General features: G+C 40.2%; 1 protein-coding gene across 2 annotated transcripts in view; it reads left to right on the top strand.

Moving 5' to 3' along the window:
* The window catches only part of cog2 (component of oligomeric golgi complex 2), a 65,806-nt gene that overhangs the window by 10,502 nt on the left and 28,877 nt on the right, over window positions 1-26,427 (top strand). For both annotated transcript variants that reach the window (XM_072250801.1, XM_072250806.1), the window contains 9 exons: window positions 939-1,019; window positions 5,710-5,813; window positions 8,226-8,334; window positions 9,864-10,043; window positions 15,819-15,943; window positions 17,787-17,913; window positions 19,887-20,026; window positions 23,027-23,088; window positions 23,210-23,361. In XM_072250801.1, the coding sequence (XP_072106902.1) occupies window positions 939-1,019; window positions 5,710-5,813; window positions 8,226-8,334; window positions 9,864-10,043; window positions 15,819-15,943; window positions 17,787-17,913; window positions 19,887-20,026; window positions 23,027-23,088; window positions 23,210-23,361 (1,080 nt within the window). The remainder of the gene's footprint in view (window positions 1-938; window positions 1,020-5,709; window positions 5,814-8,225; window positions 8,335-9,863; window positions 10,044-15,818; window positions 15,944-17,786; window positions 17,914-19,886; window positions 20,027-23,026; window positions 23,089-23,209; window positions 23,362-26,427) is intronic.

Genomic DNA, 26,427 nt, shown 5'->3' with positions numbered 1-26,427 from the left:
GAGTCCCAGAGGAAACAGAAAATTTTTTATTCTTTATGTAGGCTTTGGAGAGGGTCTAGAGGAGGTTCCTGAGAATGATCCCGGGAATGATAGGGTTAACATATGGTGAGCATCTGATGTCTCTGGGCCTGTATTAGTTGGAGTTTAGAAGAATGGCGGTGGGGGATCTCATTGAAATCTATTGGATATTGAAAGACCTAGATAGAGTGGATGTGGAGTGGATGTTTCTTATAGAGGGGGAGTGTCGGAACAGAGGGCACAGCCTCAGAATCCTTAAGACAGAGATGAGGAGGAATTTCTTTAGCCGGGGGTGGTATTCATTACCATAGATGGCTGTGGAGACCAAGTCATTAGATATATTTAAAGCGGAGGTTGATAGGTTCTTGATTAGTAAGGGTGTCAAAGTTTATGGGGAGATTGGGGTTGAGGGGATAATAAATCAGCCATGATGGAATAGTGGAGCAGACTTGATGGGCCAAGTGGCCTAATTCTACTCATGTTATTATTTTCTGATTTTACATGAAAGGCGCTTAAATAAATATGAAATCGTGAATATATTTGTTAGTTCTTAAGAATACTAATGAAGGAATATGCGAAAAATATCCAGGGACTAATGCCATTGTTCTTTGACAGTTCCTTGATTCTGTCTGCTGTTTGCCATAGGAACTTTGGCAGAAAACTGATAGCTCACTATTCTTCAGCTCTTACAGTATTGTAGGTAAATTATATTGAATATTTGAAACATAGCGTAATATGTTGCCTTTAATGTAAATGTGAGGGAATGTACACCAGTGTTGGATTTTTAACTATATTGATAAATTAGGCAATATTTTGAACAATGTGCTTCAAAGATAATGAATTTGCACTACTTGTATCCATCTACTCGTGTTTCTAACTTGTATGTCTCTTTCTTGGACCATTTTCTGTTTGTTATGCAGAGCCTGAAGCTGGCAGTTAGTGAAGGGATTCAAGCAATAGATGACTGTTTGGCAAAAGAAGATGATATCAGAAAGAAAAAAGTGAGTCGTTTAATATAGAGCCACAAGCATGTAACTGAATGGGCTTGATAGGTTTTCGGGATACACTTGTCAAAAAGTTGGCGTAATAACATTTTTTAATCTTATTCTGAAGTAAAACATTTATACATTTTAGATTCTGTTTTTCAAAACTACTTTCAGTTTAATAAGCACTACAAACAATGTTCATCTACACTGTAATCCATCTGCATTTCTTTGCCCATTCTGTTCTATCCAAGTCCTTCTGCAGACTCCCTGCTTCCTCTCCCTTCACCTATCTTTGATATGGTAGTCAGGTCTACTGCACCTATGTCAGATATGAAGTATCCAAGGTACATATAGCAAGGATCACAAACAAGAAAGTGATCATAACCATTATCTGTTCTATTGAAATTGGAAGTTGAATACATTTTGACTTAGAAATCAAGGGGAAAGCCATTACTTTTCATTGAAATATTTCCTGTGGGATCAATTATGCTGATAGAGGGCAGACAGTTTGATCCAATAATCCAGCAGTCCCTCAGTGCTGCACTAGAATGTTAGACTGGTTTTTAGATAAGTGCTATATAAGCATCAGATAAGCACTATATGTACTCGGAATCATATGATCTATTTTACAATGCTTATCTTACACTCGTACAACTTTTTATTGTGTACCTTGGATTATATGTTGATTGAGGTTAAAAGGTTGACATAAATTGTGGGCCAAAGGGTCTGTACTGTGCTGTAATGTTCTATATAGTTCAATAGTTTCATTTAATATCAAAGAATGTATACAATATACAAATGACAACCTGAAATTATCTTCTATTGGCCACTAAATCAATAGGGTTATATTGATTTTATTTTCCCCATTTCCAGCAGCCATGATTTGTTTGACATATGTTTACCTCATTTCCCACCAGTCTACGCTGAACTCCCATGAGACAGGGCTATTTTCATGGCCCTCATATTTCACCCCAGCAGCCTCTGCATCCACCACATCATCCTATGATGTTCCTGTCAGCTCCAATGTGATCTTTCCTACTTCCCCCATCCTCTTTCTCTTTTTGCCTAGACCACTTTCTTTGGGACTCCATGGTCTGCTAATCCCTTTCTCCAACTTCTTCTTATCTCCTGGCACTTCCCCAAATCCAAAGAAGGTGTAACACCCGTCCTTTCAAATTCCCCCTCCCCACTACAATCTGGCAACCTAAACAGCCCCTCCAGGTGAGGCAGAGATTCGCATGCACCTCTTCCAACTAGGTCTACTGCATTCAGTGCTTGCAGTGTGGCCTCCTCTACATTAGTAAACATAGAAACACAGAAACATAGAAAATAGGTGCAGGAGTAGGCCATTTGGCCCTTCAAGCCTGCACCGCCATTCAGTATGATCATGGCTGATCATCCAACTCAGAACCCTGTACCTGCCTTCCCTCTATACCCCCGATCCCTTTAGCCACAAGGGCCATATCTAACTCCCTCTTAAATATAGCCAATGAACTGGCCTCAACTGTTTCCTGTGGCAGAGAATTCCACAGATTCACCACTCTCTGTGTGAAGAAGTTTTTCCTAATCTCGGTCCTAAAAGGCTTCCCCTTTATCCTCAAACTGTGACCTCTCGTTCTGGACTTCCCCAACATCGGGAACAATCTTCCTGCATCTAGCCTGTCCAATCCCTTTAGGATTTTATTTGTTTCAGTAAGATCCCCTCTCAATCTTCTAAATTCCAACGAGTATAAGCCTAGTCGATCTAGTCTTTCATCATATGAAAATCCTGCCATCCCAGGAATCAATCTGGTGAACTTTCTTTGTACTCCCTCTATGGCAAGGATGTCTTTCCTCAGATTAGGGGACCAAAACTGCACCCAATACTCCAGATGTGGTCTCACCAAGGCCTTGTACAACTGCAGTAGTACCTTCCTGCTCCTGTACTCGAATCCTCTTGCTGTGAATGCCAGCATACCATTTGCCTTTTTCACTGCCTGCTGTACCTCCATGCCCACTTTCAATGACTGGTGTATAATGACACCCAGGTCTCGTTGCACCTCCCCTTTTCCTAATCGGTCATCATTCAAATAATAATCAGTTTTCCTGTTTTTGCCACCAAAGTGGATAACCTCACATTTATCCACATTAAATTGCATCTGCCATGAATTTGCCCACTCACCTAACCTATCCAAGTCACCCTGCATCCTCTTAGCATCCTCCTCACAGCTAACACTGCTGCCCAGCTTCGTGTCATCCGCAAACTTGGAGATGCTGCATTTAATTCTCTCATCTAAGTCATTAATATATATTGTAAACAGCTGGGGTCCCAGCACTGAGCCTTGCGGTACCCCACTAGTCATTGCCTGCCATTCTGAAAAGGTTAAAATCAAGTTAGGTGCAGAGCTCGTTTTGCAGAGTACCTTATGTTCTGCCCTCAGCAACCATCTCAAGCTTCTTCTTGTTGCATGTCAGTTTAACTGTCCTTCCGCCCCCAAACAGATCTGTCTGTGCTCCGACTTCTTCATTGCTGCAGAGAGGCCAAACGTAAATTTTCATTGCCTCACATTCTGCTTGGCTAGCTCACAATCCAATAATATGAATTTCAGGTAACACACACTCCAGTGCTGTCCTCACACAAACACTTACTTGAAAATCTGTTGTTTTCTGCCTTTTCTCCTTCCTCTCATTTCATCTTCCCATCTTGTTCTATTTGCTTTTCATCCCCTCCCCACCTGGCTCCACATCGCGCCGATCAGCATCTCTCCCACTCCTACTCCTACCCAGATGCACCTGCCAATATCCCTCCTCATCTGGCTCCACCTATTACCTACCAGCCTCCATTCCAGCACTTTATGTATTGCTGGCAATCTTTCCTTTTCCCTCAGACCTTATGGAGGGACTGTCTCAAAATGTTGACTTAAACCTATTTGTCTTCAGATATGTTGCTTGTCCTGCAAAGTTCTTCAAGCCTTATGTTTTTGTTTCAGATTCCAGCAGCCGCATTCATCTTTGTATGTTGTTACTCAGAATGTTTAGAATAATGAGTAAGACCACAAGGTATAGGAGCAGAGAGGTTATTTGGCCTATTGAGTCTGCCAGATCTTAGTCAGAATTAGTTAATTAGTAGAGATCTGTACTATGTGATTTGCCAGACACAGAATGCTGTACCAGAGAGAGTTTCATCCTGTAAGAAACGTGTTGCTAATACAAAATGATGCTTTAGTTGACTTAGTAGCCTCTTTGTAAAGTAATGGCACCTGACCTAAAATGTGCCAGGTGATAGGAGTTGCCATGTTACACAATGCCAGAGATGAGGGTTTTACCCAGCATCTGATTAAATATAAGCATGTTGAGATCTGACTTACTGACCCTAACACAGTATTCAAGTTTTATGTACAAAGTAACTACAGCTCTGGACATGTTGGCATTAGGTTACAAACCCACTGCTTTGTGTTCACAAATATTGAGCCAGTGACAAATTTTGATGATGTATTAAAACATGAAAGTATTTTTCATGTGTTCTCATTCAGATTCCATTAAACTCTATTACTTTGAAAACTCATCTGTATGATTAAACTCCTAGAAGAGATTGGTACGCCTTTAGTATTAGACATTGCCTTGGGACAGGACCTGTGAAAGAACTGAAAAACATGATTATATATTGATAGCATCTTTCACAACCCTGGGATATTTCATAGAGCACTACAGTAGAGAAATAGGTCCTTCTGCCCATCTTGTCCATGTTGAACTGTCTACCTAGTCTCATTGACCCCTACACCTGGACCACCGACCTCCATATACTTCCCATTCATGTACTTAGCCAAACTTCTCTTAAATGTTGTAATTGAACCCACATCCACCGCTTCTGCTGGCAGCTCGTTCCACACTTGCACCACCCTCTGATTGAAGAAGTTTGCTCTTAGGTTCCCCTTAAATATGTCACCTTTCACTCTTTACCTCTAGTTCTAGTCTCACCCAACCTCTGGAGAAAGCCTGCATGCATTCACCCTATCTATGCCACTCACAACTTTGTATATCTCTATCAAATTTCCCCTCATTCTCCTGTGCTCTGGGGGATAAAGTCTTAACCTATTCAACCTTTCTCTGTAAGCCAGGTCCTCAAGTTTATTTCATATTCATTTATAGCCAATGAAATGTAATCACATTTATAATTTAAGAAGTGTAGTAGATGGGTTGAGGGCAATGTAATAACAACCAGGTAAAATATTATTAAGGGATAAACTTTAAACAGAATATTGAAGGAAAGACTCCCGAGCTTTTCTTTTTGCAAAGTACCATGAGATCTTTTATGTTCACATGAATGACCTGATGGGATGCAAGTTTAATGATCCATGCAAAAACCAATCCTTTAAAGAGCAACACATCTTCAGTTCTGCATTAATGTCAGTCTAGATTATGTGCTTGTTGAACCAAACTCTTCTGACTCAAAAGGAACATAGCCACCCACAGAGCTGCATTGTTAATACCGGTAGATTGATCATAGATTAGAGATGTAGAATATCTATTAACATAGACAGTTTCAGTTATTGATGGATTCTTTTTCAGTAATCCCATCTTTGGAAGTTGGCATTTTACTGCACTTGAGAGTTGCAGAGAACCAAATGAGAATTGTAATGTCTGAATCTTGATGACTAGAAATTACTTGAACATCAAAAAAAATCAGTAATAAAGATCTCTGCTTTATATGTGTCTCCCTTTGCAGATGTGTGTGTTAAGACTGCTTCAAGTAATACGATCAGTTGAGAAAATTGAAAAGATCCTCCACTCTCAGTCATCCAAAGACATTTCTCCCTTGGAAACAAGTAGGTAAGTGCTAGATTCTCAAAACGTCACAATCATGCACGTGTTAAAGTAGAATAGTGCAGTGGCATGTCGGTTTTGTGTATCGTCTGCTGGCAAGTGAGTTCTATTATGCATAGGTCCAATGTGCTTCTAGGTTTTAGTGCATAATAGAGCAGACCTGGTAAACATAGGTCTTTCCTGCAATATTGCTGAAATTAGGAGTTGGCAATGGAGATGGGAAGTGAGCGAGTGTACCTATCTAACTCTGTAAAAAAAAATCTACCTCTGACATCCACCCTGTACTTTCAGGGTTCAAAAATAGTTTATTTTCTTTCTTCATTACACAAATGTAAAGGAGAACAAAATGATTGTTACTCTGGATCTGATGCTGCATAAAAAGCACAATAAATATAAACAATCCTGTAAAACATAATGTACGTAAGTGAGTATGGCTGTAAATGCATAATATTAACATTAGCTTATATACATAAACAGATTTTATTTTACACCAAGTGATGCTAGGAACAAGAATATCTGAACATAAAAATGATAAAGTGACTAAGTGAGTCTTGGCTAGAGGGACTCTTCTAGGTAGTGGCAGGGCATATGAAAACACAGTAGGGCTTCCAATCACCTTAAAACAGCAGTCCCCAACTACCGGGCCACAGAGCATGTGCTACCGGTCTGTGAGGAAACGATATGAGTCAGCTGCATCTTTCCTCATTCCCTGTCACGCACTGTTGAACTTGAACATAGGGTTACCAACTGTCCTGTATTTGCCGGGACATCCTGTATATTGGGCTAAATTGGTTTGTCCCATACGGGACAGCCCTTGTCCCGTATTTCCCCTGCTAAGGTAGAGCATTCCTATGAAACCTTTTGTGCTGAAATGGCGTAAAGCGCAGAAGCAATTACCATTAATTTATATGGGAAAATTTTTGAGCATTTCCAGACCCAAAAAATAACCTAACAAATCGTATCAAATAACACATAAAACCGAAAATAAATAACCCTAACATATAGTAAAAGCAGGAATGATATGATAAATACACAGCCTATATAAAGTAGAAATATTGTTTGTACAGTATAGTCGGGAAGATGAAGGCAAAACCGATTTGTGGGGAAAAAAATCGGTACGTACGTGCATGCGCATGTTATGCATGCGCACACAGGTGCCCGCGCAAGGCTTCATGGTCATGGTGGTCCTTCTCGGGTTAAACACAAGTGTCCATATTTGACTGCTACTTTTGTCCCTTATTTGGGAGTGAGAAAGTTGGCAACCCTAACTGTAAAAGACATGTTGAGGTGAGTTTAACCCTACTTGAACACTCCCCCCCCCCACCCCCGGCTGGTTCGCAAGAATATTGTCAATATTAAACAGGTCCGTGGTGCAAAAAAGGTTGGGGACCCCTGCCTTAAAACAATGCCCTCTCGTGGACCCTTGGAGAGAAAAATACAGGTGTCAGGCACATGATCAGATGGTGGGGTTGAAGGGGGTGAGAGTCAGTCGTGCAGTTGGGTGGTGGGGAAGAGGAGGTTGGGTAGTGAGAATCATTGTGTTGTTCTGTACAGAAGACAATTAGTTGGATACAGGTTAGGATGCTGCCAATGCGCTGCCTAATTGGAAGGTGTGGTGTCAGCTGTATTTTTAGGTTGTGGTGGGAGTTCACCCACAGGCTTATGAAGAAGAAGTGATAGATGGTAGCGTAGCAGTTAGTACAATCTCTTTATAGCACCAGCGATCTCCGATTGGGGTTCGATTCCCACCTCTTTCTGTAAGGAGTTTATGTGTTCTCCCCATGAATGCGTGGGTTTCCTCCAAGTGCTCCGGTTTCCTCTCCCATTCCATTGACGTATGGGTTAAGGTTAATAAGTTGTGGGCATGCCATGTTGGCACCGGAGACTACCCCCAGCACAATCCTCACTAATTTCAAAGTTCAGAGTAAATTTATTATCAAAATACATATATGTCACCATATTCAACTTCGAGATTCAATTTCTTGCAGGCATACTCAGTAAGTCCATAATAGAACAATAGCCATAATAGAATCAAAGAAAGACCGTATCAACTTGGACATTCAACCGGTGTGCAAAAGATATCAAATTGTGCAAATACAAAAAGAAAGAAATAATAACAAATAAGTAAGCAATAACTATCAAAAACATGAGATGAAGAGTCCTTGAAAGTGAGTCTATTGAGTGAAATGCTTAAATGGCGCATATGACTATATGTTTTGATGTACACGTGACAAACAAAGCTAGTCTTTAATAAGATAAATTGGTGGTGGGAGAGTGCTAATGAGGATCTAGATTTAACCTCTTTCTCAGCTATATTCCATCTTAGGCTGTAGTGTACAAATAAGTAAAATGGTGTCTGATTTAATTTGAAGATATCATTGACTTTAATGTGCTTATTGACTTCTTTTCTTTTTTCAGTGCACCCTTAGCTGGTCAGATGCTGGAAAGGATCGGTACAGAGTTTAACCAGTTACATTTTCATGCAGTACAAAGCAAGGGAATGCCTCTTTTGGACAAAGTGAGACCTGTAAGTGTCTCTGCATGTATATCTGGTTTGACAAAATTCAGCAGTGGTTGGGATATCAGCAGGAAACAACCACTTAATTGCACAGCTTCTTTATAAAATCAAGCTAATTTCAACCATAAGGAGAATGTATACAGTATACAGTAGATGCAATTAAATAGAAAACAGTTTGAAGGAATTTGTAAAATTCTGCTGCATGTGGACAATGGAGATATAGTCCATACAACATAGAACATTACAGCACAGAACAGGCCCTTTGTGTCAACCTTTTAACCTACTCTAACTCTGCCTCCTACGTAACCCTCCGTTGTTCTATCATCGATGTGTCCATCTAAGTGATTCTTACATGTACCAGCCACCCTGCTCCTCGCAGGGTGTTCCGTGAACCCACCACTCTCTGTGTAAAGAACTTACCTCCTTTAGTTTCCTTCAGTCACCTTGAAATTCTACCCCCTTGGTCCAGGCACCAATACCTATTTCTTTGTTTGAGTGATCACCATCGCGTCTACAAACAGATTCATTTGTCACCTAAATGAATGACAAAGTTCCCTTGCAGAATTTCCTCCTGCCCTTTATGATTTTTTTACTTTAATTTATTGCTAATCACCTCTAAAATTTCCAAAGATTTAGAGACTCAAGAATCAGGGTTATCTTAATCTAGCACTGATCATAGAGGGTGGAGGAATCTGGTTTTAAAGAGTCTCGTGGGATTTGGCTTTCATTACCAATAGTGTTTGTGCTGTGACTGATGGTCCAGCTAGTTTCTTTAAGCCCTCCAGTACACTGGAATGAAGACCTATCACATACACATCCAGCCTGAAATAAATAATAGGAATATATATTTTATTCTACTTATATAATAAAAAGGTACAGAACAATCATTCCACAATCTTGTAACTCATTTCATTTTCCGATCTGTACCTTAACTATCTGTTTCCATAAGACTTAATCAATATTATGGCCACACAAAAGCATAACAACTGCATCTTCTCTGTTTTCATTTGACCCCCTGAGAAAGTGCTTCACATTTCTGCTTCCCTTTGTGTGGAATGATTCCTGATATCATTCCTGACTGAACTATTCCGATGTTAAGCCTAAGTCCCCATGTCTGGGCTCCATTTCCAGAAGAAATAGTTTCTTTCTGTCTCTGGCCTAGCAACTGCTTTAACCAAGTTAAGCACCTCAATTAGCTGTTTGCTAGAATATATATGACTAATCTAATTTTGGGTGTATACTCCTTTAAGAATTATATCATGTGACCAATTACTCTCAATGCACATATTGTTATCTTTTTAGAGTTGAATGGGCTGGAACCAGAGAGCCTGTCTGAGAGTGGTCATTGAGAAAAAAAGAAATATTCTTTGGTTTAATCAAGTAATTTGTTCATTTAATTTACTGCTAGTAGAAAGTGATAGGCCACCTACCATCATCTTAAGCATATTTTGTCCCTGATTTTTAGCGTTCTGATCTTTCAGTATTGCACTATTTTTTCAATCCTGAATTTGAGTAGGTATGCTAAACCTTATTTGCAGCGAATAGCTGGGATCACAGCTATGCTTCAGCAGTCTCTGGAAGGACTACTATTGGAAGGTCTGCAGACTGCCAATGTTGAGATTGTTCGTCCCTGTCTACGGACCTATGCCACCATAGATAAAACAAAGGATGCAGAAGCACTTATTGGCCAAGTACTTGTGAAACCATATGTGGAGGAGGTGAGTGAGTGAATTATTATTCCAAGTAACTGAGGTAAAGTTTCATATTTCACCATAAATCTGACTTTTTTTACACACACTTCTGTTTCTATGTTAAGCAAAGCAGCTACTGTGTTTACTTGGAGGTGCATGATAAAGTAGGCCAAAATCAGCATGGTTTCCTTAAGAGGAACTCTTTAAGGAAATAACGGGCTGTATAGACAAAGGAGAATCAGTGGATGTTGTTTACCTGGATTTTCAGAAGGTCTTTGACAAGGTGCTGCACATGAGGCTGCTTAACGAGGTATGAGGCCATATTACTACAGGAAAGATACTAGCATGCATAGAAGATCGCCTAACTGGCAGGAAGTAAAGAGTTAGAATAAAGGGGCATATTTCTGCTTGGATCCCATTGACTATTGGTGTTCTGCAGGGGTCAGTATTGCAACCACTTCTTTTCATGTTATATGTCAGTGATTTGGATTACGGAATTGATGGCTTTATGGCCAAGTTTGCAGATGATAGAAAGATAGGTGGAGAGATAGATAGTGTTCAGGAAGCAGGGAGTCTGGAGAAGAACTTAGGCAGATTTGGAGAATGGACAAAGAAGTGGCAAATGGAATTTTGTGTAGGGAAATGTATGATCATGCACTTTGGTTGAAGGGATAAAGACATAGTCTATTTCCTAAACGGGGAGAAAATTCAAAAATCAGAGGTACAAAGGGACTTGGGATTCCTGTTAACTTTCATGTTGAGTCAGAGGTAAGGAAGGCAAGTACAATGTTAGCATTCATTTCTAGAAGACTAGAATATAACAGCAAGGATGTGATGCTGAGGCTTTATAAAACATTGGTCAGATCACCCTTGGAGTATTAAGAGCAGTTTTGGACACCTTATCTATGAAAAGATGTGCTGGCGTTGGAGAAGGCCCAGAGGAGGCTCACATGAATGATTCTAGAAATGAAAGGGTTAATACATCAGCATTTGATGGCTCTGGCCCAGTACTTGCTGGAGTTTAGGAGAATGAGGGGGTGCGGGATCTCATTGAAACCTATGGAATATTGAAAGGCCTAGATTGATGTAGAGGAGCTGATATATTCTTTAGATCTTTAGCATAATGTAATTAGCAGGTTAAAGATATTATAAAACAAGGCTCCTGGCTAGGTCAGGAGTTCAGTGGTTCTCTCTCCTTCACTGCTCCCACTGGATGATCTCTGTGACTCTTGGACCACGTGCTCACCCTGACCGGCTACCACTTCCTGGGAATCACCTTGTACTTCTTCCTCCCCTCCTCTGAATTTCTTACTCTGACTTCTCATCTTTTTTTTCTAGTCCTGATGAAGGGCCTCGGCCTGTCCTGGCCTGCTGAGTTCCTCCAGCATTTTGTGTGTGTTGCTTTGGATTTCCCGCATCTGCAGGTTTTCTTGTGTTTGTGATTATACTACTGGTTAGGAATCTTAAACTAGACAGCAGAAACAGAAGTACTCAGTTGGATTACATTTCTTTACATAGTTTAGTAATCTGTATGACGCATTTCAGAATCCCCAAGCTGTGTGGGTTTAGAGGAGATACTTACATTTATTTTTGTAATTACCTTTCAAAAGGTTGGCATCCAAGTAAAAGATGAGATGTTATATGGCAAGTAGTGTGTTTATCGGAAGATACTTATGAAGTATCTTTACTTACAAAATTTACTTCCATAAGATTAAAGTGGCTATTTGAATATAAAATTGCCTGAGGAATTTTAGACTTCAGAAGAACAAAGACTACTAAAAGTGCAGACATTTTCCAGGGGATGTCTAATCTTGCGGTGTGGATTTTAATGTATTTTGGAAATAGAAGTGGCACCATAAGTTACATTGTACATTTTTTAGATGTTTTAGAAATAAATGAACATTGGCATGCATGTACACATTCTTGAGTCAGTCCAGGACATGATCTAAAAAGAATTAAGATATTTGACAGGATTTCAAATTTTGAATAATTCTGGGGAGAGAAAAAATTGGTAATGGAGTAAATTCTCCACAATGACATTTGAAATCTAATTTTGCTCTGACATGAGGTGTGACTATGGGAGACTGATGACACAAGATAAGTTGAAAAGGCTGTTTGAATGGCATACATAGTGCTTAGTTTTATAGATAAAACATTGTCTTAAAATTTAGGAAATCATGTTTTATAAAATAATGCAGTTGTGTTTAATATCTGGGAAGAAGGTGGCATAAAGTGGATAGATGTGGAAAGGTGTAAGGTTACTCAGTTTGAAATAAGGAAAAATCAACACGTGAGTAAAGTTAGTAATTTGAAAGGAAAATTCTAGGCGGGTTTTTACTCCAAGGGTGTCAGAGTATGAGGGAGAATGTCTCACTGGAAATGCAGGGAAGTACTGCCCCATTCCTGAGGAAGGTTTTGCTTGGTTTGAAAACAAGTCAGCAAAAATATGCTAATTTGAATTTTGGGAGTGAGGGAGTAATATTGCTCATTGTTGCCTGGAGTTTTGAAGAATTAAAGATGATTTGATTGCAATATCCTCAAGCATCTTGATTGACAGTGGATTCTAACGGGCTACCGAAAATTTTAGCATTAATGGATAGAGTCTCAATATAAGGAGCTGGCATTTCTAGCTGAGTTGAGAAGTGCCTTCACTCAGGACCGTGGATGTTTGGAATCCATGATGGTAGTGGGCAGTATGTTCAAACCAGCGTAAAATAATTTTTTGGCAAGAGTAATAGGGAATGTGGATCTGAGGTATATTCCGTCTGGGTAGCCTCCATCCTGATGGCATGAATATCGATTTCTTCTGGCAAGAAATTTTTCTCTCCACCCCCCCCCCCCTTCTATTCCCAACCCTGGCCTTTTACCTCTCCTCGCCTGCCTATCACTTCCTCCTGGGTCCTCTCCTCGTTTCCTTTCTCCTGAGGTCCACTCTCCCCTCCTATCAGATTCCTCCTTCTCCAACCCTTTACCTTTCCCACCCACTTGCCTTCACCTATCACCTTCTAGCTTGTATTCCTTCCCCTCCCCCCGGAGAAGGGTCTTGACCCGAAACATCGACATTTCTAATGATGCTGTCTGATCTGCTGAGTTCCTCCAGCATTTTGTGTGTGTTGCTTTGGAATTGCAGCACCTGCAGGCTTTCTCCTGTTTGTTATCTGTTATCGGTGGAGTAAATGCAGCAGAAGAGTAGTGCACTGCACAAATGGCCCATGTTCAATTCCTGCTGCTCTCTGTAAGGAGTTCATGCGTTTCATCCCATGACAGCCTGGGTTTCCTCTGGGTGCTTTGGTTTCCTCCCACGTTCTAAAGACGTACAGGTTACCAGGTTAATTGGCCGCATGGGCGTAATTGGGCAGCGTGAGCTCGTTGGGACAGAGGACTTGTACATCAAAATAAATTCAAGGAGCTGTATGCTGCTGCCTGATTCTGTTTCCTACTTTAAAATGTACTGTCTGAAAGGATGGTGAGAGCAAATTAAAATAATTAGTTCAGATTTGGGGAAACAAATCATTGTTTGTTTTCCCAATCTGAACTAATTCCGTTTTTCATCAAGTTGATGGTGCAGAAGACTGTGGTGTAAGGAAGCTCTGTAGTTTACAACAGGAATTATCTGTAGATCAAGCAAGATTGCTCATTGAAGTGAAGCAGGTTCAATATTACAACAATTGTAAGAAATCAGAGTCAGGTTTAATATCACTGGCATTTGTCGTCAAATATGTTGTTTTGTGGCAGCAGTGCATTGCAATACGTAATAAAAACTATAAATTACTGTATATATGTTTGTGTGTGTGTGTGTGTATATATATATAGTGTGTGTTAGATATATAATGAAATAAATAATGCAAAAAAAGAGCAAAAAGTAGTGAGGTATTGTACATGGGTTCATTATCCATTCATAAATCTAGGAAGAAGCTGTTCCTAAAATGTTGAGTGTGTGCCTTCATGTTCCTATACCTTCTCCTTGAGGGCATGTTCTGGTTGATGGAGGTCCTTCAAAGATTAGGCACATTTATTCATATTTATGGGAAGGATGTGGAAGCTTTAGAGAGGGTGCCAAGGAGATTTATCAGAATGCTGCCAAGATTAGAGGGCATGTCTTATGAGGAAAGTTTGGTGAGCTAGCGCTTTTCTCTGGAACGAAGGAGGATGAGAGGTGACTTGATAGGGGTTAACAAGATGATAAGAGCAAAGGTTTTATTTATTTGGTGAAATAGTGGGGAGTAGATCCTTCTGGCTCTTTGAGCCCTGCTGCCCCAGCAACCCCTGACAAACCCGATTAACCCTAATCTAATCACGGGACAATTTACAATGACCAGATAACCTCCCTGCTACATCTTTGGACCGTAGAAGAAAATGGGAGGATGTGGAGGAAGCCTACACATCTCACGTGGAACATGTACAGATACTCCTTACAGAGGATGCTAGGATTGAACTCCAAGCTCCAGAATGCACCAAGCTGTAATAGCGTAACACTAATCACTACGCTACAGTTGCGCTCGATTGTGGACAGCTAGGGCCTTTTTCCCAGGAAGGCAATAGCTAATATGAGAAGGTGTAATTTTCAAGTGATTGGAGGAAAATATAGGGGGTGGGCATGTCTGAGGTGGGTTTTTTTTTTACAGACAATGGTAGGTATGTGGCACGCGCTGCCAGGGGTGGTGGTGGTAGAGGCAGATACATTAAGGACATTTAAGAGACTCTTTAGATAGTCACATGGATGAAAGAAAAGTGGAGGGCTATGAAGAGTTAGATATACCCTAGAGTAGGTTAAAAGTCTGGCAGAACATCATGGGTCGAAGGGCCTGTACAGTGCTGTACTGTTCAATGTTGTATGTCTATGTTTTATTTACAAATTTATTGCCAGTAGACATTATAATTAAGGACTAGTGACCTTCAAGACACCATAATTTCTCACTTCGTTATATAACTGATTGTTACTGTTTCATGTAAGGGCACCCAGTAGGTGGCTAGCAAACACCTTGAAAAATCCAAAATTCCTGTGGCTTACTGAAGCACATCCTTCATTGTATCTTTCCAGCAAACTTGCTTTTCTTGTCACCATATGTGAAGAAGTTGCATCTGTTTAACTTTATTCTCTTCAGAATGAAGTACTTCCTAAATGTAAAAAACACGTTTGGAGAGCTGATGAAAGTTATCTACTGAATGTGGATCATTGAACAGTACAGCATAGTTCAACCATTTAACCTACTGTTAAATCAATCTAACCCTTTCTTCCCACATAGCTGTCTATTTTTCATTCATCCATGTGCCTATCTAGAGTCTCTTAACTATTTCTAATGTATTTGTCTCTACCACCACCCATAGCAACACATTCTACACTCCTGCTACTCTCTGTGTAAAAAAACGTACCTCTGACACCCCCACTATATTTTTCTCCAAACACCTTAAAGTAATGCCCCCTTGTATTAGCCATTTCTGCCCTAGGAAAAAGTATCTGACTATCCACTCAATCTGTGCCTCTTATCATCTTGTACACCCCTGTCAAGTCATCTCTCATCCTCCTTTGCTTCAAAGAGAAAAGACCTAGCTCTCTCAACCTATCCCCATAAGACATGCTCTCTGGGTGGCCATTTAAATAGTTTCCTTTAATTTTGTGACTTGATGTCTTGATTCACGTTTAATTATTTTAAAAGTCGCATGGCAACTGGAACTTGCCTACATTTGTATTTAATTCTGAAGAACCATTTTATTTTTAAAAATGTAGCCATATTGTTGAATTCAGTAGCTTGTTAACAAAGTTTTTGTTAGCTTAAAAGTTAAGAATATTTCTACTTCCAGGTAATCAGTGAAGAATTTGTGCAATCTCCGGCAAATGGTCTTAAAAAGATGTATAGCAAACTGTTGGACTTCATTCCCAACCATTGTCGCCTCCTCCAGGTGGTGACTGGAGGAGCAATAACTGGGTGAGTTATCTGGAAATAAAATGCTCCTTTGAGTCCTTACATAATTTGATAAGATGAGCTTCAGAAAAAAAACTGGTGACGTAAAATGCTGCAAATGCTAGAATCTGGAGCAATAAATTCTGGATGCTAAATGAACTCAGTCTGCACATTTGTTTCTACTACCAAAGTGCATGACCATGCATTTTCCAACGTTGTATTTCATTTGCCACTTTCTTGCCTATTCTCTTAATCTGTCTAAATCCTTCTGCATCCTACCTGTTTCCTTAATACTACCTGCCCCTCCACCAATCTTCATATCATTTGCAAACTTGGCAACAAAGTCATCTATTCCATCGTCTGAATCATTGATATACAGCATAAAAACAAGTGGTCCCAACACCAACCATTGCGGAACACCACTTCTGGCAGCCAACCAGAAAAGGATCCTTTTATTGCCACTCGCCGCATCCTATGTATCAGCCAATGCTCTAACCATGTTAGTAACTTTCCTGTAATACCATGGACTCTTAACTACGTAAGCAGCCTCATGTGTGGCACCTTGTCAAAGGCCTCCTGAAAGTCCAAATATATAACATCCTCTGCATCCCCATTATCTATCCTACTTGTAATCTCCTCAAAGAATTCCAACAGGTTCGTCAGGCAGGATTTTCCCTGAATGAAACCATGCTGACTTTATCCTATCTTGCCCTGTGTCACCAAGTACTCCATCACCTCATCCTTAACAATTGACTCCAACATTTTCCCAACCACTGAGGTCAGGCTAACTGGTCTATAATTTCCTTTGTGCCACCTTCCTCTTTTCTTAAAGAGTGGAGTAACATTTGCAGTTTTCCAGTCCTCTGGCACCATGCCAGAGTCCAATGATTTTTGAACAATCATTTGTAATGCCACCACAATTTCTTAATGCTACCTCTTTCAGAACTCCAGGATGCAGTTCCTCTGGTCCAGGTGACTTACGTACCTTTGGGTCTTTCAGCTTTTTGAGCACCTTCTCTATTGTAACAGTAACTGCATCCACTTCTCTTCCTTCACACACTCCAACATCAGATGTACTGCTAGTGTCTTCCACAGCGAAGACTGATGCAAAATACTCATTTAGTCCATGGTCAAGGGTTTCCAGTTGTTGTTCAAACCAAACATGAGAATGGGGAAGAAATGTGATCTAATGACTTTGACGTGGAATGATTATTATATGGGGATGGTTTGAGTATCTCAGAAACTGATAATCTCCTGTAGTTTTCACACACAACAGTCTCTAGAGTTTACAGAGGATTGTGGGAAAAAGGAAAAAACATTCAGTGAGCGGTAGTTATGTGGGTAAAAATGCCTTGTTAATGAGAGAGGTCAGAGAAAAATAGCCAGACTTGTTCAAGCTGACAGGAAGGCAATAGCAACTTATGGCAGTGTTGTGTGTAAGAGCATCTCTGAGCACACAAGACAAGAGTCTTAACCAGAGTCTAAACTGGTTATGTTTCGACACTAGCAGGAAGCTGCACAGTATTTTCTGATAAATGGTTTGATCATTCATATTGGGGTCAATTCTAACTGCACCATCTTTGGTGCCCTTCTAAACGCAGCTCCACATTTTTTACCTCAAACACAATGTGGAAGAAACTAGCCCTGTGCAAATGTGGCACAAATGTGGCTTAAATTTCTGCTGTGTTAGCAATGTTTTGTGTGACTAGAATTAATCATACCTTCAGCTGCACACAAGAGGAAAATTAATCCTGAACTATACAAATAGGACCTTTGTTTAAATGCCACAAGTAATCATTGTATGCATAATTATCATAAAAAGATATTCTTTATTCTAATGCCTGACTGCATATATTCTGTCTTCCAGTGATAAGAACAAAGTGATTCCAGGATATGATTTTACAGTGAATTCTGTCTGGCCAGAAATGGTGCGAGGTTTAGAGGAAAAATTGCCATCATTATTTAACCCCGGCGATCCAGACACATTCCATGAGGTAAGCTGCTATCTACAACTGTTCCTATTTCAGTAGTAAAGAAAGAAGCTTGCTTGTACATTTCTGGTTTCTCATTGTCATAAATAGAGTGGACAGGCAGAGACTTTTTCAAAGAGCGAAAATAGCTAATATGAGGGAATATAACTTTACAGTATTTGGAGGAAAATATAGAGGGGATATCAGAAGTAGATATTATATAAAGAGAATGGTAGGTGTGTGAAATGTGCTGCCAGGGGTGGTATTTGGTGCAGGTATGGGTGAGAAGGGTGAGATTGGTCTTGGAGAGGGTGAAAGGATCGGCACAGCATTGTGGGGTGAAGCATCTGTACTCCGCTGTACTGTTCTATGTTTAATGACTTTGAATGTCCTTAAGTGCTTTACAATTGATTCGTAGGATTGCCTAGCACTTTTGGGCATCAGCTCCGTGCTAACCAGATCTCTTGGCATCCAATAATGCTAATTCCGTTTTGTTCTCCCCACATTCCCATCATCTACTCTGATTCTACTGTTCATCCACATATACTGAGGCAGTTTACAGTGGCCAATTAACCTACCAATCCGTGGGTTGTGAGAGGAAACTCATGTTCTTACAGGGAGGAGTAACTCTGCACAGTCAACACTGGAGGTTAGGACTGAACAGGCAGTGCTGGAACAGCTGGCTGTAGCACCACCAGCAGCTACACTGTGCCGCCCTCATGCTCTCGATAGTGTTGTTGCTATTATAATAATGGGAAACATGGCAACTAATTGGTGCTCAGTTAGGTCCCAAATCTTGAGGAGCACTCGCATAATACTTGGCACTTTGTGTGTGTCCCACAAGTTGTCATTGTGATACAGGGAGTTGTTCATCAGTTTTAGTGATGTTGATTGGTCATCAGACCTTTATGGCCTTTGTTTTATTTCTATTGGAGATGCAGATTTGGCCTTTTGTATTTTATCTGATCTGACACTGTAGCATTTCCCCTAGTACTGCCTCAGTAATATAATGTGAAATTTTGGTTTCAAAGCTGAAGTAACAGGACTTTTATCCATTGAGTTAAGGCTCACGTCCATGTAAATGAAAGAAGTTTCAGTGGAATATTCACAGTTGGTTTGCTGAACATTATGCTTATACATCATGGTTCCTCCTAGAATTATTAATATGTGATTTTTTATTATTAGTCACGTATACCTGCTGACATATACAAATAAATACCTATTAGACAGACATTAATAAGGATAAGTTTGATATATCAGGTAGTGGGATCTTTCCTACAATACAACAGTGCTTCAATATATCTCACTGGGTATAAAAGCAACTTATGTATTTTGAGGTTATGATGGGCACCACTGTACTTATTTCTTGCTCTCCACCTTTTCCTTTTTCTCCTCATTTTTAGTTATCAAGCATCATCTGCAGTCTTGTGGTGAGACATGTAGTGAGATTGTGCGAATGACTTGGCAATCGTTCATGCACCTGTTGTATCCTTGCCTCTCTCTATTATTGTTACTTCATCCGATTAATTTTCCAGCTCTCTCTGCTTCTCCTATTCCGTCCTCATTCACATCCCTGCTTTCCATAGCTCCACCATTGATGGGTGTTCTTTAGGGCACTGAGGCCACAAGCCTGTGAAATTCCCTCAATAAACCTCTTCACCTTGCTCCTCCTTTAAGACACGGCCTAAAACTTACCTTTTTGATCTCTTTTGACTTGACCTTGTGGGCATGCTATGTTGGTACCAGAAGCTCGGTGACAATTGTAGGCTCTCCAGCGCAACCTCTCTGATTTGATTTGATGCTAACAGTGAATTTCACTGTAATTTTGATGTACATGTGACAAATAAAGCTCATCTTTATCTTTATAAACACTTTGTTTAATATTGTACCAGTAAAGTTCCTGGGTCCATTTTTTTTTTTTTACTAATTCAAAGTTATTTCATAAATGCAAGTTGTTAGAACCCCCCTCTAACCATTCCCTATATTAAATGTTCCAGAAATACACAATTACAATGGAGTTTATTAGAAAATTTGAGTGGCAGTGTGCATCTCAAGCAAGTGTTAAAAGACTACGTTCACACTCAGCATACCAAAGTTTCCATGGCAAATGGAACCTGTCTGTCTATTATCAGATCCGGTAAGTCTGTGTTAGTGGATTACTTTCAATCGAGGGAAATGTCATAAATGAATCTTCTGTTTTCTGTGAACTAATACTGAACATTTGAAGTAGTTTAAGCTAAGGAAATTACATTATATAGAGATATGATATAGGTAATTAAATGCATTTTATGAGGTATTTCAGTTTTGAAGTGAATGTTTAGCTGATTTTCACAATACGAGTCATATTGTAAAAGTGTATTTGATATGGTTGTCTGTTGTATCCAACAATGTCAGGAGATTTTTAAAGTGGGAAAGTTGTTGCACTGGGGCATTTCCACTCTCTTGACCTCGGAAGTTCATGTCCTGTGGTATGAGTGGTTGTTACAACTGGGGCCTTCTTTGGTTTCAGTGGATGACCATGATTGCTTCTGTGCTTCGTCATGTCCTTCGCTTGCCCCAGAGCGTTGCAGAACCACCTTCCTAGTTGATGGAGCTTACGGTTGATTTCATCCGTACAGCCCATCAGAGCTGACTTCACATGCTAGGACAGGCATGTATGTCCCTACCTCACTGGGGTATGAGATTGGTTTAGCCCGCACGTTGAGGCAGTGTATCGGGGTGTGGCCACTGTTACATGCAAACAGCCACTTGTAGCCACAGGTGAGAGCTGAGTGTCTGGTGGGGACCAAGGGTAGGTGAGCTGCCCCAGATAGGGCATGACAAGCCCTTTACCAGAGGTGCTACCCCTCCCTAGACACCCCATACGTGCTTTAGTATGTTCTGGGCCCTGCCACTTTGAACAATATATTTACCTCAGTGGTGCGACAGATAATGCTGTCTATACGGAGTTTCTGTGTTATCCTTGTAATCACATGGGTTTCCCCTGGGTGCTCAAGCGTTCCTCCACGTTCCAAAAATGTAGTTGGTAGATTAATTGGTGACTGTAAATAACTGTAGTGAGGGTGGCCAATAAGGGAACTAGGAGGGAGTTGATGGGCAGATGAGAATGAATATGAAATGGGTGGAGAATGGGATGGAAGGGATTGATTTGAGAGCTGCGTAGACAAGTTGGGCCTCCTGTGCCAATAGAATACACAAATATGAATCTTGAGAATCAAACCAGGACTAAAGATCTAGCCATGGTGCTGGATTGCGTAAAGTTGTTTTGTAAGTGCTGGAGTATAGATGTGAACTAATCAAGGCTATTTCCACAAAGAACAGTGAAAAATCACAACTAAGTCCTCAAAAGGTAAAGAAGGTTGTAGTCAATTGAAATGAGCAGGGCTGAGATAGGTTTACTTTTTAATTAGACAGTGTTATTAGGATTGCATAACCATAGTACATAGAACATTGAATAGTACAGTATAGAAAAAGGCTCTTTGGCCCACAAGGTTGCACTGAACCAAAGAAATTACTATTTAAAAAATAATTTGGGTCAGTACATCATGTGTCAAAGGGCCTGTACTGAGCTGTAGTGTTCTATGTTCCATTCATGTTTTAAAAGACAACTAAATTCGTCGCTTCTGGCTACACAAGTCTATATCCTTTCATTATTTACACATTAATATGCTTATCTAAGAGCCTCTGAAAATTCACTGTTGTATTTGTCTCCACTACTACCCCTGCCAGTGCATTTAAGTAATTTAGATTGTTTAATGTTATTTCCAGCCCTTAAATGTAAAGGAGAACAAAATTATTCCGGGTCCAATGCAGCGCAAAAAAACCCACAATTAGATAAAGGACGCAATAATAAAAAACCACAGCAAGTAGTCTTTAAGTACATAAGATAGCTTATTTATGTAACCCTCAGGTCCAGCCAGCATATGTCTGCCTAGGGGAAGACAGCTTCTGGCCCCACCAAACTGAGAAAACTCGTTTGTGTGGATGCTGCTTGATGTGTTGCCCGGTTACAAATCCGAACCGCAAAGTATCAGACGGCACACCATACGTAATTAAACTTTATAAGTCCTAATTTGAGTATAGGGTTAGTAAAGAAAATAAAAAGAAAAAGGGCCCATTTTGCAGAAAAAAGTCAAATGTGCACATTGGAGTTTACTGTTTGTCCACCATCAACCTCCTCCGAGCGTCGTTGACCTTCCGACCCTTGCTCCCCGTCCACTCCGTCCGGTGGCCTACCTGCTCTTTCCATATGCATCTTGTCTCTTCATCTCTTGCTGACAAAAGACTGCAAGATCCCTGCTCCCAGACCCACAAGAAAGAACAACATCCTGCTCATTGGCTAACATACATTCCAAAGGCCCCGTTATCTCTAGTCATAACCCAAACATTGCTGCTACAGGGAAACCATGACCTTAGCAGTGGAACATCACAGAGCAGCCATTACATTAGCAGTGAAACCTTACAGCGCGTTACAACTACATAGATAAATTGTACGTACATAAAGTGACGGTAGGCACAGGAGTGTCTGTGCATAAGGTGACTGACAGGAAATGATAAAGTAGTGGTGGTTGGGGGTGTGGAGCGGTGGGTTAGTGGGTGGAGATGTTGATCAGCTTTATTGCTTGGGGAAAGTAACTCTTTATGAGTCTTGCAACCACCACACGTGTGTGTAAGAAGAAAAAAACCTTGCCCTGCATATTTCCTTTGAACTTACCCCTTAAAATCTCTAGTACTGGAGTTTTTGACTCTGGGAAAAAGAAATCGACCCTCTATTCTATCTGAGCTCCTTGTAAACTTAGAAACTTCGAGATCAGATTTTCCCTCTGCCTTCACAGCTCCAGAGTAAAGAATTTATCAATCAGCCACAATCTAATTGAATGGCAGAAGGTAAAGGTTTCCTCTGCTCACATGTTAAGAATGGGTGTTAAGAATGTTAAGAATAAATTCTTTGGCTTGCACTTGATAGACATCAGGAAACTTGTCAATAGGAAAAATATGGAATGAAAGAGAAACCTGACCACTGTCAAAGAGCATGTATATACTGAATATTTTTTCATGTCTTTTTCGTTGAGTCGATACACAGTTCAAGAAACATTTGATCTTGTGGCTATTTCTGTTTTATCTAATCTTTTCATAGATTCAAAGAAATTGCAGGAAATTTGGAGGCTTCTTTGTCTGAAGGTTTGAAGGAAGCACCAGGTAATTACTTTAGTTCCAATGGAAGTATTTTAAATGAAGAATAAATGGAGTTAACCTCTTCAAAACATAACAAAACCAGTTCAAAGGTTTGTACTAACAATGTTTGATTTATTTGACTTAGATGGAAGCGATTTCAGGCTTCAGGTTACTTGCATTTTGTGGCAGAACCTTATGAAATGCTGGGATGATGGTGTCTACCTTCCTCCACTGGCTCACCGTTTCTGGAAACTGACACTGCAATTGCTAGCACGTTACGTTAAGTGGGTGGACGAGGTGAGTGGCCTTTTTCTTTACCCCTTCAAGTTCCTGGAATCGCAGAAAGGAGCTGGTACAGGAGCTTGAAGACACACCCTTGACATTAGGAAGAGTTTCTTCCCCTCTGCCATCTAATTTCTGAACAGACATTGAACCCATGAACACTACCTCACTATTTTTATTTTGTTTACTTTCTGTACTAATTTAATTTATATATAGATAATAGTAAGAATATATTTCCATATTGCACTGTACTGCTGCTGCAAATTTCAGGACATATGTCAGTGATGATAAACCTGATTCAGATTCAGATTTGGAAACATCCTGTTAACTTGTCACGTGGTTATGATAGTTCAGATTGGCAATGTTCTTGACGGAGGAGTGAAGTTACTCAATTTAAATGTAAATATGGTTAGTCATTTATTGACACAAGCATCTGATACTCAAATTTTTGAATTGACCAGCTGGTTGTTTAAATTCTGTGAAGATCCAGTGACTGCTTTTGCAATTTCTTATCAGTCCACACTTAGATTAAAGCAATAACTTAGATTTACATGGAGCTTGTAGAATATCCTTAGACAAATAGATTGATCTCAAATTACTTGTTGAGAATAAGGAAAACAAAAGTGATTTATTTATTTGTTGAATGGGTGTGGATGTTGTGGAAGTTGCCCATGAGTTAGCCATTTCAGAGCAAGACAACCATATTAGTGGTTTATAGTTGCCTGTATTCCACACTGGGTAAGGATCACACATTCCGACTGTGAAAGGGCATTAGTGATTGTTACAACGATCTAGAAGTTTTGTGGTTGAAGTAATTGATACTAGCTTTCTGTAAGATCTCTGCTTCATTTATTAGCTGCCATGGTAAGATTTTTCTATCTGCGTCAGTTGTCCAGGCCTATGGTTGTGAGACTGGTAATGTAACCACAATAGAAATTTTAAAAAATACAGATATTGGAAATCCAAACCATGTTCTACAGGACAAGCAGCATACAGGGAGAGAAAAATAGAACTAAATATTTCAGAACTGTAGTCCTTCTTTCAGCATTGTAATAGCAAATTACTGTTGTTTTCTGTATTATAGTAGCAGAGGTACTTCAGAGAATACAGCATACAGCTTTTAATGCTGCTGCCTCACAGTTCCTGTAACTTCTGCTCAGTCCTACCCTCCAGTGCTATCATTGTGTAGTTAATAAGAAAAGGATTTAAAGACTCTCTATACCCTTGGTACAAAGTTTGCTTTATTTAACATAGAATGGAATGTTTGCAAAGATCAGCCCTTCTGCAAATGTTTGTTTCCTATAATTCTTTGTTATATATTATATCACTATAATATAATTCTATATATTCTGTGGCACAGAATGGAAGGGGGAGAAGAGGCGAGCTATTGTGATAGGGGATTCTTGGCTAGGAGAACAGAAAGAAGGCTTTGTAGATGAGAACGAGATTCCTGGCTGGTTTGTTGCCCCCCGGTGCCAGAGTCAGGGATGTCTTGGATCGCATCCACAGTATTCTTAAGTGGGAGGATGAGCAGTCAGAGGTGGTGGTCCACTTTGCTACCAATGACATACATAGTCAGGGTAACGAGGTCCTGCAAAGTGAGTTCAGGGAGTTAGGTGCTAAGTTAAAGGACAGGACCTCCAGGGTTGTGACCTCAGGATTGCTACTCTTACCCTTTACCACGTGCTAGTGAGACCAGAATTAGGAAGATCATACAGTTTAATACATGTCTAAGGAGTTAGTGCGGGAGGCAGAGGTTCAGATTTTGGATCATAGGCTCTTCTGGGGAAGGTGGGACCTGTATAGAAGGGATAGTTTGCACCTGAACTGGAGGGGGACTAATATTGGAGAAAGACCAATTTTGATGGTATCAGAAAGGATCTGACAGGTGTTGATTGGGACAGGGTTGTTTTCTGGCAAAGGTGTATTTGGTAATTGGAAGATCTTCAAAAGTAAAATTTTGAAAGTACAGAGTCTGTATTTTTCTATCAGAATAAAAGGCAAGTTTAACAGACTTATGGAACCTTGGTTTTCAAGAGATATTGAGGCCCTGGTTAAGAAGGTGGTACATCGCAGGTATGAGCAGGTAGGTACAACTGAGGTTCCTGAGGAGTATTAGAAATGCAAGAGAAAACTTAATGAAATTGGGAGGGCTAAAAGGAGACATAAGGCTGCTTTAGCAGACAAGGTGAAGGAGAATCCTAAGGGCTTGTATAGATATATTAAGAGCAAAAAGATAGCAAGGGCAAAAAATTGGTCCTCTGAAAGATCAGAGTGGTAATCTATTGATGGAACTGAAAAATGTAGGAGAGATTTTAAATTGACTTCTTGCATCTGTATTTACTCGGGGTGCAGACACAGAGTATACAATTGTGAGGAAATGCAGCAACTCTATATAGATTACAGAGGAGGAGGTGATTGCTGTCTTGAGGCATATTAGGGTGGATAAATCCCCAGAGCCTGACAAGGTATTCCATCGGACCCTGTGTGACGCTAATGCAGAAACTGCAGGAACCCTAGCAGAAATATTTAAAACATTCCTAGCCACGGGTCAGGTGCTGGAGGATTGGAGGATAGATAATGTTGTTCTGTTTAAGAAAGGCTGTAAGAATAAGACAGGAAATTACAGGCTGACGAGCTTGACATCAGTAATGGAAAAGTTATTGGAAGGTATTCTAAGGGATTGGATATATAAGTATTTGGATAGATAAGGGCTGATAAGGGATAGTCAACATAGCATTGTGCATATTAGGTCATGTCTAACTAATCTTATACAGTTTTTCAAGGAGGGTACCAGGAAAGTTGATGAAGGAAAGGCAGGGTATACATGGACTTTAGCAGGGCTTTTGACAAGGTCCCGCATGGGAGGTTGGTCAAGAAGGTTCAGTCGCTTGGCACTCCAAATAAGGTAGTAAATTGGATTGGATATTGGTTTTGTGGAAGATGCCAGAGAGTGGGTGTAGTTGGCTGCCTCTCTGACTGGAGGCCTATGACTGGTGGTGTGCTGGGTCTGTTGTCTGTCATCTATATCAATGATTTGGATGATTTTGTAAACTGGATAACAAGTTTGTGGATGATACC

This window comes from Mobula birostris, chromosome 2, assembly GCF_030028105.1.
Source record: "Mobula birostris isolate sMobBir1 chromosome 2, sMobBir1.hap1, whole genome shotgun sequence".
In the NCBI taxonomy this organism is placed as follows: Eukaryota; Metazoa; Chordata; class Chondrichthyes; order Myliobatiformes; family Myliobatidae; genus Mobula; species Mobula birostris.
The sequence above is the reverse complement of the archived record's forward strand: the minus strand, read 5'-3'. Positions and strand labels throughout refer to the sequence as shown.